This window comes from Myxocyprinus asiaticus, chromosome 32 (genome assembly GCF_019703515.2).
Source record: "Myxocyprinus asiaticus isolate MX2 ecotype Aquarium Trade chromosome 32, UBuf_Myxa_2, whole genome shotgun sequence".
NCBI lineage: Eukaryota > Metazoa > Chordata > Actinopteri > Cypriniformes > Catostomidae > Myxocyprinus > Myxocyprinus asiaticus.
The window spans coordinates 38,932,258-38,945,979 of NC_059375.1; the positions used below are offsets into that span (position 1 = coordinate 38,932,258).

General features: G+C 38.9%; 1 protein-coding gene across 1 annotated transcript in view; it reads right to left on the bottom strand.

Moving 5' to 3' along the window:
• Positions 1 to 6,990: 6,990 nt before the first annotated feature.
• LOC127423637 (janus kinase and microtubule-interacting protein 3-like) overlaps positions 6,991 to 13,722 on the bottom strand; it is an 80,607-nt gene continuing 73,875 nt past the window's right edge. Inside the window, exons 18-27 of the mRNA XM_051668120.1 lie at positions 12,780 to 12,878; positions 12,428 to 12,526; positions 10,736 to 10,789; positions 10,555 to 10,620; positions 10,352 to 10,420; positions 9,839 to 9,916; positions 9,423 to 9,629; positions 8,896 to 8,961; positions 8,658 to 8,724; positions 6,991 to 7,537 (exon numbers count right to left, since the gene is read on the bottom strand). Of these exons, the coding sequence (XP_051524080.1) occupies positions 7,506 to 7,537; positions 8,658 to 8,724; positions 8,896 to 8,961; positions 9,423 to 9,629; positions 9,839 to 9,916; positions 10,352 to 10,420; positions 10,555 to 10,620; positions 10,736 to 10,789; positions 12,428 to 12,526; positions 12,780 to 12,878 (837 nt within the window). The 3' untranslated portion in view covers positions 6,991 to 7,505. The remainder of the gene's footprint in view (positions 7,538 to 8,657; positions 8,725 to 8,895; positions 8,962 to 9,422; positions 9,630 to 9,838; positions 9,917 to 10,351; positions 10,421 to 10,554; positions 10,621 to 10,735; positions 10,790 to 12,427; positions 12,527 to 12,779; positions 12,879 to 13,722) is intronic.

Genomic DNA, 13,722 nt, shown 5'->3' on the forward strand with positions numbered 1-13,722 from the left:
CTGACACCTAGCGGCTTGGATGCAGCATCATTTAAAATGACTAGTTTTCAGTTTCAGATGCCATTGTAGAAATGTAGTATTCACAGTCAGCCATAATTACTTTAATCAATGAGAGAAAGTGTCAAATAACAGGATGGTTACTGTGATTAAGCATGTAGTATTTGGCTGGTCATGTAAATCTAAAATGGCAGCCCCCATGTGTGGCCCCTCTCCATGAAGAATAAAACAGCTTTTATTAGGTTACTGATATGAATGGAGTCTTTATTTTAATGTGGTCATGATTTCCTACATATATTGCAAAATTAAAATGAGTCTTTAGGGGGTTCAACTTTTTTAATGAGGAAAAATTTACTGAATGCACCTTTAAAGTTTACGTATACATAAGTCTGACCTATGAGGTATCATTTGAAAGCTTAGAACTTTTGACATTTTCAGAGATAACCTATTCTTCTCAGAGATCACTTATGCATTTATGTTAATTAATATAATAAAATAAGGTCTCATAACATTCATGTTGAAAATTAGCATCCCTTAGATGTAATGGGGTAGAACTATTTATAGGAAAATAAAAGTATTTTGTTGCCTTAATACCACAGATCGAAAAATATTTTCAAAAGAATCAAAGTGAAATATGCTTTCTGTAAGTCATCAAAAATGAACTCTTTTGTGCACCAATCACTAATGCTGTAAGCCCCAAATAGCTAAAAACCTTTATCTGCTTTTAAGCCATTTTTTACTTGTCTGTGTCTCTGTGAGCTTGCTTGGCTGAATAATCCAATGTTATATCTTAGATGTCCATAACAAAATATGCCACCTATCAGGAAAAGCATGCTGAACAAATCATCAGAAGAATATGTTTTTGACTATTGATAATAAAATGTTATATATCACCACAAAGGGGAGGACCTCCGCTTTCTAATGATACTTAAATTGAGCTTCTAGTCCACTCAGAGGCCGAGGTATTCGATGAAATAACAAGCATGGTGCATGACTTGAAAATTAGACTGAATGGCTATGGAAAAAAATTAGACACATTTTTTTGTAATTAGTCCACAGATGTGTGAATGGTGAGCTTTTAAATTTGAGTGTGAAAAATTGCAGGTGGCAGCCCAAAAATGCTCCAGCGTTAATTAAGAATTAAGTACACTCATTATTCAAAGTGTATTCAAGCTGTAAGGAAAAAAGTAAATAAGGAAATCTGTTTACTTGAGTTTACTGGTTACACCACTTGACATTTAGAGTCATTAATTAAAACCTTTGTTGAAAATGTTCTATTTAAAAAAATACATTCATATTTATAAAAAAACAACATGAACCCAAATATAAAATTTTAAAACACTGCACATTTTAAAATATATATTTTTTGTAAAGATCAATTGTCAATTGATTGTAAAATATTTGTATTTTAGGTAATGTCACTGGTCCTTTTAACCTTACTTATATATATATATATATATATATATAAAATTCAGAGTCATTTATTTAAAACCTTTGTAGAATTTATTTTTTCCTCAAACATTTTAAACCAACATTAATACAAATAGGCCAATTACTTGTCTAAGAACTTCACAATTGTATTTAAAACTAGACTTTTACAATATTTTTCTTTTATCATCAGGGATATCATTATTTGTCATTAACCTTTAAGCAATTGTGTGTTTTTATGCAGTATTTTAGATGTGTGATTCATGTATTTACCCTTTAAATATCACAGATCACCTCTGGACATAGTTTATAAACGAGTGTAATTACAAGATGTAAATAGGACTATTTTTATAAAAAAGTGAAGTTTTCAATGATCAGTCAAAAAAAAAAAAAAAAAGTTAGTTATTTATCTGCTCTAATTGTCCTTGATAAGAATTATTTTATTGCCTCAAAAATTTTATTACTAAAGTATAAATAAAATGTGTTACTCATTTTGATGTTAAACAGTCAGATGCTGAATGCGCTGCAGATGTCATTTACAGTGTGTCTGGTCTCATCTGTGCATGTGGAGATGTGGGAAAGCCCATCTGCAGGTTTGAAGATGTGCCCAAAGGAAAGGGAATCCTGCCACATATGCTGAAAGCCTCTAGGAGTGAATGCGTTAATAAACACTTTCAAGCCAGCATGGGTCATAAAAGCACACAATGGCACAACAGTGAGAAAAGCCTGAGGAAAGAAGGGTTCCCCTTCTGTCACTCACTTGACGCTGTGTCGATGTAGTGACACTAGGGGTCACTCTTGAGAGCCCCGAACACCTCAGATCTTTGAGAAAAGGCCAATGAGAATTGGTGAGTGGAATTTGCATGCCACTCCCCCGGACATACGAGTATAAAAGAGCTGGCTCGCAAGCACTCATTCAGATTATCTTTGGAGCCGAGCGGTTGTACTATCAGCGAGCTGAATACTACTGCTGTTCCATTCACCTCTTAAGAAGCGTATGCTGTTGGATATACAGAGCATTTCCAGCGGCTTTCTCTCCTTCTGCATGACGTGTGCAGATTTCGCTCCTGGACGCTTCGACAGCACTAAAAGAGTGTATATTCCTGCTAAAGAGTATATTTTCTCTGTTAGAGCACACACATTGACGTTGAACGTCTTTTTAAAGACGCGTCTTTATAAAGATGCCTTTCCGTCTTTCTGAATGCGGTCGCTATCTCTCCACTTCCGATGGCCACGGGCGCTGCCTCACGTGTCTGGGCAGCAATCACACCGAGGCAGTGTTCATGGATGGTTCAAGTTCTCATTGCGAGAATATGACCATGGCAACGTTGCGGTCGCGGCTTTCCTTCTTCTGGGGAAAAGCCACTCTAGCCGCCCCCCGTGCCTCACCTTTTACCTCCGGGTACGAGGCCGGCCGGCCTAGCTGGCACTGGAGGCGATTTGGGGGCTTCGATGGGCGTGGCTCCGCCGGGTCAATCCCAGAGGACCTCCCATTCCCCAGCACGCTCGTTTGTCCCCGTCGAGTTCCAAGAGGAGACCAGCTAACCCCATGGCCAGCTTAGTGTCCCTTTTGGAGCTCCGGAGCGGTATGAGTGCTCGATCGCTGCATCAGAGAGCATACTGGCGATGTCAGACGCCGAGGACTCGACTGGGCTGCCACCTTCGGGTCGGCCCGCCCAGTCTGAGGCTGACGGCCAGATGACCGCCATGCTTGCCCGGGCCGCCGTGTGTGTCGGGTTGGAGTGGAACCTTCCACCCTCCCCTGAGCCCTCGCGGCTAGATGATTGGTTCCTGGGTTCGGGGCACCACTCACAGCCACGCCTATGGAGTTGGTGGCGACTGAGGTCGCTGCGGGCCACTCACATCCCGGGCAACCTCAACTCCACAGTGGATGCACTGTCATGGCAGGTGATGCTCAGGGGAGAGTGGAGAATCCACCCCCAGGTGGTCCAGCTGATTTGGAGTCAGTTTGGCAAAGCACAAGTAGACCTATTTGACTCCCGAGAAACCTCCCACTGCCCGCTCTGGTATTCTCCGACGAGGGCCCCCCTTGGCCCAGATGCGTTGGCACACAGCTGGCCCCGGGGGCTGTGCAAGTATGCATTCCCCCAGTAAGCCTACTTGCACAGATCCTGTGCAAGGTCAGGGAGGACAAGGAGCAGGTCACACTCGTGGCCCCGTATTGGCCCACCCAGACTTGGTTCACAGACCTCACACTCCTCGCGACAGCCCCTCCCTGGCGAATTCCCCTGAGGAAGGACCTTCTTTCTCAGGGACGAGGCACAATCTGGCACCCGCACCCAGACCTCTGGAACCTCCACATCTGGCCCTTGAACGGGACACGGAAGACCTAAGTGGCCTACCACCAGCAGTGGTAGACATGATCACTCAGGCCAGAGCTCCCTCCACGAGGCAGCTTTATACCCTGAAGTGGCGTCGGTTCGCGAATTGGTGTTCTTCCCGAGCTGAAGACCCTAAGAGATGTGCAGTCGGGTCAGTGCTTTCCTTCCTGCAGGAGAGGCTGCAGGAACGGCTGTCCCCCTCCACCTTGAAAGTGTATGTGGCTGCTATAACGGCACACCACGATACAGTGGACGGTAAGTCCTTAGGGAAGCATGACCTGATCATCAGGTTCCTGAGAGGTGCCCGGAGGCTGAATCCTCCTAGGCCACGCCTGTTCCCCTCACGGGATCTCTCCGTGGTCCTCCTGGACCTTTGCGGAGCCCCCTTTGAGCCACTAGAGTCAGTCGAGCTGAAAGTCCTCTCCTTGAAGACGGCCCTCCTGATTGCGATCACCTCCATCAATAGGGTCGGGGACCTTCAAGCGTTCTCTGTCAGCAATACCTGCCTGGAGTTCGGTCCAGGTGACGGTCACGTAATCCTGAGACCCTGGCCGGGTTATGTGCCCAAGGTTCCCACAACCCCCTTCAGGGATCAGGTGGTGAACCTGCAAGCGCTGCCCCAGGAGGAGGCAGACCCAGCCCTGTCATTGCTGTGTCCAGTGCGTACTTTGCACATCTACTTTGATCACACGCAGAGCTTTAGACGCTCTGAGCAGCTCTTTGTCTGCTTTGGCAGACAGTGGAAAGGGAATGCTGTCTCCAAACAGAGGCTTGCCCACTGGATCGTGGATGCCATCACTATGGCATTTCTGGCCCAGGCCATGCCCGCCCCTTCGGGAATACAAGCACACTCCACAAGGAGTCTGGCATCCTCGTGGGCACTGGCCCATGGCACCTCTCTAGCAGACATCTGCAGGGCAGCAGGCTGGGCGATACCCAATACCTTCATGAGATTTTACAATCTCCGGGTCGAGCCGGTTTCGTCCCGTGTTCTGTCAGGTACGAACAGGTAAGTTCGGAAATACGGACCATTGCACCTGCTACTACGCACGTAGCAGCTTGCTTGCACTGGCAGTCTACGTAACACAGTTCAGCTAGTTGTGGCGTTTCGTATAGGGACCCCTAGTGTCAATACATTGACACAACGTTGAGTGAGTGACAGAAGGGGAACTTCTCGGTTACTGTCGTAACCTCCGTTCCCTGATGGAGGGAACGAGACGTTGTGTCCCCCCTGCCATAATGCTGTACTACCCGCTGAAATGGCCGGGACACTGTCTCGGCTCCTCAGCACAAAACCTGAATGAGTGGTTGCAAGCCAGCTCCTTTTATACTCGTATGTCTGGGGGAGTGGTATGCAAATTTCACTCGCCAATTCTCATTGGCCTTTTCTCAAAGATCTGAGGTGTTCGGGGCTCTCAAGAGTGACCCCTATAGTCACTACATTGACACAACGTCTCGTTCCCTCCATCAGGGAACGGAGGTTACGACAGTAACCGAGATGTTTACATTTCATTTAGTCTAACTGACATGTATGTACACATGTTGATTCATTCCCATTTCCACAGAAATTGAAAATATATAGGTTGACCACAGTTACCAGTATTGAATTGAGTAAAATCTAAATTCTGCAAACAACTCATAGTCTATAATAAAATCATAAATCCAGGGTGTGTATTTATAAAACGTGTGGGCATGTGTGAAAAAACTAAGGCGACTTTTTCTTTCCATATCTAATGCTCCTAAATTCATATCATATAGCAAAAATGAGTTTTTGCTTCCCTTTGGAAGGAGCAAAGCTTTACCTTCAAAGTCCATGATCATATTTCTAAAAACTCAAAGGACTCCTGGGTATCTGCGAGCCACAGCTCGAATATTACGGATCATTCTGCTTCCCTGGTTCTTTTTTGATTGTAAGGCAGTGGCATTTCTTAGTAATAGATGTAACAGAGTGAGATGTGCAAATCAGCCAGAGGCGGAAAACCTAGATTTTACCACTATCTCCTCTCCTCCATTCCTCTCTCATTTTCTCCATACCTGAGATGAATTTTAGCAGACAGGAAAGTATATTAGCTGCCTGACATGAATATCTATTACATTAGTTTAACTCCTAAAATAACAAATTCACAGGTTAATCAATAAGACTGTTTGATTTCACCATTGTTTTTTTGTTGATGTTTTTGAGAAAATCTCCTTTAGAAACATTTTCAGGTGTACTGAATTATTGAACATCTGAGATTAAGGTATAATAAATTATATCTTTATGGTCTCCAATTGAGAAGACAAATTTGCAAAAAAAAAAAAAAGAAAGAAAAAAAAAAGAAAAACTTTCAATTTGAAGAAAAAGATAATGTAGTTGCTGGCCCATTTTACCTGAACTCAGTGGTGTTGACACAGTGGGGGACTTTTAGTTCTTGGGCTTAAACAGTTGTTTTTGGTTACATATTTTCAACATGAAATGATAGAGACCTAAATTAACAAATAAAGAGCAGTTTGGAAAATGTGCATAGATATTTTAATGCTGCTTTTAATGTGGCCCATTCAAACCGATACCACTCACAGTTCATTACACCAAAGTAAGTTTATAAATATAGCTGCACGTGGTAATCATCAGAGTTCAAGCAGTTTGGAAATGACCAAGATTGCCAAATTTGAACAAACAGATCCTGATGATGCCATGGATCCAGTTGTATTGGTTGTAAATGTCAACACCGAGTTTGCAAGTTTAAAGATTTTCTTTATTTATTGTGCCCCCAAGCATTGGAAATTTGGCATATGTCCAAAGAGTGTCCTGTTGTTCATGTGTACCAAGTTTTATAAAGTTTGGACATTGCACTCACAAGATAAAGGCCATACAGTCATTATGGGCCATACCTAAAATATATTGGCTTACTTAATGAATCAGTATACTCTGAACAACTTTTGGGTGAACTATCTGTTTAAAATCATAAACTTTGTAGTTCTGTGGCACCCTCTACTTATCGTACTGTTGCTGTCAAGGACAGAAGAACAAGAATATTTCAACATGAGACATTTAACACTGTGAAAAGCATCCAATGTTTTGATAAATACACAAAAAATTAAGAAGGAAACACAAAACCTCAAAAATATGCACAAATCAACCTTACCTTGGGATCACCAGAGTTTAAAGCTTTTCAAAGGCACTTACTGGGCATTTACATCATTCATTTTTTTACACAACAGAAAAAGACCCAGAAACATCCTCTTATCAGTCTTCCTCTGATAAATTTATTTGAAATACTGCTCCTATACATTAGAAAACCAGACATGATTTAATTCCAACATTTAAATTTCAGGTCCATTTCTAACATTGCACAGGAAGGGACTAGCGCCACCATGCCAGCACCATGACGTGCCATCGGGAACCAAAGTAGAGTGAGTGTAAACAGTGGGAGGAAGGATTTTACCGTAACACCTCTCATTCCATCAGGCTTCCAAAGGGAAGCAGCCTCCAGCAGCCACCTGCTTGGCAGGGAAAGGAGAGAGCATTTCAATTTAAGAGTCCTTAAATTCCACACGCAAAGAGGTCACACAAAGCAAAGTTTAAAAGGTCAGGAGGATAAAAACAGTTTGAGTCCACAAGATAGAGACAGCACCATATTCCATTAGCCGTAGATCATGAAGAGGCCAGTTTAAGTTGATGTGAACAGTTTAAAGTCTCGTATCAGCACAGAATTGACGGCTGGGACCTCTGATGACACAAGTGCGGCCGCTCCTCTGTTACAGAAGATAGAACACTTGAAGCCTGTGTCCTACACAAAAAACATAACATTAAAATCAGTGGCTGACAACTTTGTGACCTAATGCTTATGAAATGGATCATGGTAATCATAGTTTCTGCCATAATACCATAAATAGTAGAGCTATTGTCTGTCTGTCTATCTATATATACACAGCATATCCGTCTGTCTACCTGTCTATCAATCTATCAGTCTGTCGGTCTATTCACCTATCCGTGTCTATTCATCCATCCTCCCATCGGTTGGTCTGTCTTACTGTCTGTCTGTCTGTCTCTGTCTTTCTGTCCATCTATCTGTCTGTCTACCTGTCCGTCCGTCCATCCATCCATCCATCCGTCAGTCAGTCTGTCTATCTGTCTTACTGTCTGTCTATCCATCTATCTGTCTGTCTATACATCCATCCATCCATCCATTAATATGTTCATCCGTCCATCTATCAATCGATTAATCGATCAGTTTGTCTGTCTGACTGACTTTCTATCTATCTCTCTACCTGTCTGTCCCCTTGCAATCACTCAGAACACTTTAGCAACCACTTAGCAACCTCCTCGCAACCACTCTCAACATCTAAGCAACTGCTTTGCAATAGCCTGGCAGCCACTTAGAACACCTTAACAACCACATTGCAGTGCCCTATAAACTGCTAAGCAATGCCTTAGCAACCACCCAGAATGCGCTAGAAACCATGCAGAACACCTTAGTAACTGTCTAGTAACTTAGCAACCACACATTAGTAAGTAATTGTTGAGTAGTGCCCTAGCAACCACCCAAAACACACTAGAAACTACCTAGCAACCATGTGGCACATCATATGTGACTGCTTTTAAAGTACACAAGGCATAACCTTCAAACTTCCAAATGTTTTAAACTGTCAGACAATTCTTCATCAAGCAAACAGACAAACTTTCCTTTTCTAGTATATTATGACTTTATATTAATAACAATAACTGTAGTATTGTAGTATAACACTATGGTGTTTTGGTGGAAAATATGGTTACCACTGATATTTTTTTTTTGTCTTAAAAGGCCCAGTTTTGTAAGGCAACAAAGAAAAAACTGATATAGAAGTACAGCATGATAATATATGATAGACAAGTTTTATTATCTGGTGTATATGAAGTACATGCTTTACCGGGGTCCACTAAGCCACGCAACATCCTTTCTTGCTTGCAGGAAGAGCTACGACCAAAGAATGAAGGCTAAAGAAAAAAACAAAAATAAAAATAAAAACTGAACATAGGAACGAAAAACAAGACAACGGAACAAAGAGAAGAGAATTACCATTAATTTTGACAGAGATACAGATATTAGTGAAGATGGTCGTGTTGAACTTGAAAGGTAAAAAATAAGTGTTCAGTCTAAACACTTACTTTTTCTTCTAGTTCCTTTATTTGTCGTTTTTGTGTCTCTATCCATTCTTCCAGCTCTTTTATTCTCTGTAAAGAAGAAAAACAGATTATTATACATTTTATCAACATATTCAGCTTTGCTTAAAGGCCATCTATCTATATGAGAGTGTACTATAAGATGACAAATTAACTTTATAATAAAATTATATTATTATTTTGTAATTACAGTATATTACAGTTGAATTTTATAGTCTTTTACAGACCAAAAATATAGATATTTGTCCAAGTGCTCTCTAGAATGATAATGTCCCTTCCCCAAAATAGAAATAAAACCTGCCTCTGACATACTACCTTCCTCAGAAATAGCAAGCCACAAATCAGGGTTCACGACTGTGACATATACTAAAGCCTATTGCCCATTATTAGCAAAAGAGACGAGACATTTGATATGTCCCGCCACAACTCCCTGTTCCAGTAGGAAATATGTCACAACAGGAAAGTCTTTATGCGTCTTATTTAAAACAAGATTTCAAGTCATAGACAGGTACCACTTGAGCATGTTGTAGCAGTTCCATCCTCTCTCTGAGTATCTGAGCATCTCTCTCTCGTAATTCACTGAGGACCTGCCTCTTCCACTGATTGACAGCTTCTCTCAGCGAATCACGATCCTGCTCTGTCAGCAGCTCAGATACCTTCCCGCCCGTCTCTTCCCGTTGCAGAGCATCGAACAGCATCGCCTCTAACTCGAGAATACGCTGAGAAAGAAACAAGAGAGAGTGGACACAGGGGTGTGGGCATGTAATGACACATATTTACCACCAGGGGGCCCAGAAAAACAGAAATAGTCCTCGTCATAGATCACTGATTCTCTGCAGTGCTTGAGAATAAAACCATATAGTGTACTGTCCATTGGAAAAGCTTTGCATTGAATTATGATCTCTTACACCAAAATGATGGGCCTTACCTTATGTGCCTGATCCAAAGACTGTTTCCTGTAGTCCAACTCCTCATCTAAATATCCTTTTTGTTTGCTAAAGTGCTCCTTTAGAGCAAAATGACAGGACAAAATTATTAGTTTTATACAAAAGCATACTGCATTATCCAAAGTCATCCTGCATATATAAGTGGGTGAATGTCACACAGTAAAAAAAATAAAATAATAATAAATAAAAAAAAATCTTGGGGTGGTTAATATATAATTTCACATTTAAAATATGCATTAAGTGTAAAGAAACTCAAATACTGTCTACATATGTATGTATGTATGTATGTATATATATATATATATATATATATATATATATATATATATACATACATATATATAAATAATTATTTTTATTAATCATATAATTTTTAAATTATTATTATTTTATTTTTATTTTTTTTGGTGTGAAATATGAGTTCTTTAAGGTTTTTGAGATTTACGCAAAAGGATCTTATGGAAATGTGTAATGGCCTTAATGGATGCATTTACCTTTTCACTTTCAATGTCCAACATTTTCTGATGTAATCCTGATTTGGTGACCTCGATGTGCTCCAACCACTGGACCAAACAAAGACAACAAAAGACAGAAACACTGGCAACTCATAAATACATTATGCAAGAAATGGACACAAAATGGTTAACAAAATAAAAGACATTTTTTAAGAAAAGAATAAACAAATGCGAGTGCATACCTTTTCTGCTAAGGTTAATACCGTTCTGGCATGAATAACCACCACTTGCTCCTCATTGGTCAGATTCTGTGCGTCATCCAATGAAAGATGAGATATCAGTGACAAAAAAAATGCATGCCTATTCATACACCCAGACATGTCTAAGCACACACATTTACATATGAAATCAACATACACTTACGGCGTTATCCCCCAGAATGTCGAGTTTCTTCATCAGTTCTGTTATTACAATTTCCTGTATTGTGGAAAAAAAGGGAAAACTTTTATTGGAGGAATATTAAGATATTAGTCACTCTCCAGACGAACGGCAGATTTGATCTGTGTTGAATCAGCTATTGTTTACTAGGTGTTTTTGAGATGATATCAGTTCCACCGTTCCAACCTGTGGAGAATAAATGATTTCTCAACTGACTGCAAGCCTTAAAATTGTGTAATATATTAAGTGGTTAAAATGTTCTCAATATTTGGGGTTTATGATAACTGTTAACTAAAAATATATTACAATCTCTTTAGATAAATGTGAGAGTTTATATAATGGGGGTAAGAGGGACATGTTGTCACACTGTATGGGGGTAAGTTGTCAGAATGAGAACCTGCTTTATGAAACACCAAACAATTAATGAAATAGCAAAAAAGGAAAAGATTATTTAAAAATATCAAACTATCGTTAGTTTATAGTTTGATAGTTTGAAAACAGAAATGAGTAATTAATGAATTGTATAAAGCTGCAATATGTGACGACTTTCCCCAACCAGACATTTATTAAAAATACCCTTGTCCTGAGAACACAGTTCATCCTTTCGGTTAAAATCTACCTTGATTATATAGTTGGCCCATTGCCTTAATGTATCCCAGTGTTTACTCAAGAACTATTATAAAATTATTAAATATAATTAAACATAAATAAAACTAAATAGAAATATTTTTTTAATTTAATTAATTTAATTATATTTATTTATCACACATTATACATTTGCACATATACAGTGAAATTCTTTTTTTTTTCACATATCCCAGCTAAGCTGGGGTCAGAGTGCAGGGTCAGCCATGATATTGTGCCCCTGGAGCAGATAGGGTCAAGGGCCTTGCTCAAGGGCCCAACAGTGGCATCTTGGCGGTGCTGGGGCTTGAACCCCTGGCCTTCTGATCAGTAACCCAGAGCCTTAACCGCTGAGCCACCACTGCCACTTAGCCACTTAACCACTAAATATATTTTATACCACAAAAATATAATTAAAACATTAAAGAACATTACAAAAACATGTCAAATATACAATTACTAATAACAAAACATGAATATAAATATTAGGATTAAATAAAAACAGTATCTGATAAATACATAATATTATTAATTATAAAAATAGAAATATTATAATTCAATAAATCAGTATATAATAAATCTAATGCAAAAACAGAATGACAAGAATAGAATAATTATAAATAAATATAAAATATTATTAAATAAAACAGTATATGATAAATAAAATGTATTATAAATATAAATATTATAATTCAATAAACCAGTATATTATAAATCTAATACAAATATATTCTATATATACACACACACACACACACACACACACACACAATTATTAATTATAAAAAATAAAAATATAATAATTAAATAAAAATAGAAGACATAAAAAAAGAAATAGAAGAATTTTAGTTAAAAAGGATGGAATTCACACACACACACGCGCACGCGCACACACACACACACACATACATACACATACACACACACACAGGCCTAATTTAAAATAGTTTTGAACTTAGTGTTTAAAGAGAAAACAAGCATTTGTGCAAATGAAGTTCAAAACCTTATAGTTACTGAGACATAAAAACTGGCATATTGTTAAGGGTAACTCACAGTAATGCCCTCTGCCTCACAGTAGATCTGTAGGGCACTCATGCCCTCAGCAAAATGAATGTTCTGGAAGTTTATGGCTGGAGATCTTCTCTCTCTTTCCTGGAGAAAAAAAAAGTATCATTATCAAACTCTCAGACAATGTGAAGGAACTTCACTGTAACACCAAGCAACATGCTCTATAATGCTTTAGTTCAAAAGTTTAAAAGAGTTATATAAAAAAATATGATAATTCATCCAATTGCTCTGACAAAGGTGATTCACCATTCTTCTGTTCCTAAGTCTAAATCTGTGTCTGAAACACTTGCACAGACTTGATCAATTCTGCAGTTAAAAAGATATCCGTCACACTCACTTCAAGTTCAAGAATTCTGAACTCCAAGAGTTCATTTTGGTCTTTTGCATCCTGAATTTCATTTTTAAGTCGGGTCTCCTCTGTCTCCATGTTTTTAATCTGTAACCGGAACAAAAAGGCACAAAAACTGACGGTTAAATATCCTCTTACAGGAAAACCTTACAAGATAACAGATGAGCTGCATTCAGAAGCTGAAAATGCCTTACAGAAATTAATTAACACAATTCTTGACCTTCTGAAAGAGGGTAATTTCCGAGTCATTCATACAGTACCCTTTGGACTTTTTGTTTGATCATAAAAGGCACAAATGTCATAGAGGTTAAGCTCAAGGCTTAACATTCAAACTGTTAGTCATTCAAACTTAAGGAGCTCCTTAGAGGACAGTGGGGGAATATTTTTTCTGAAATAGTTTTGCGTCGCCTCGCAATAAATTTACCAGGGTTTTACTATAGTAACTATATTTTAAAGTGATATTTGATTGTAAAACCATAGTAATATTACAGGAAAATGAAAACTATGATAACAAAAATTATAATTATAATAATTTATAACATCATTTTGTGGTTATTATGGTTTTACTACAAATACCAAAATCATAGTAACCACAAAAATGACCATGGTTAATCTATAGTAATACCATGGTTACTATATGGATACCCTCCTGAGACCCCTGTGTGACTGCTGTGTGCATTTTCCATTCCCCTTTTTGAATTGTTACTAGTAGATTCTAAGAAACATGCAGCAAAAAAAGAAAACTTTTTTTTAAGACAGTGGGACTGAGTTGTGAAATTTGAAATAATACCAAGCTATAGAAAGTCAGATTTGTTTTGTTTTGTTTCCAGGTGTGTTGGTTATTCATGTTTGTGAGCTGTTACAGACATTGATCAGAAATTAGCATAATGAATTCTGATTCAAAGTAATGGTCAGCATCATCCAATCACTG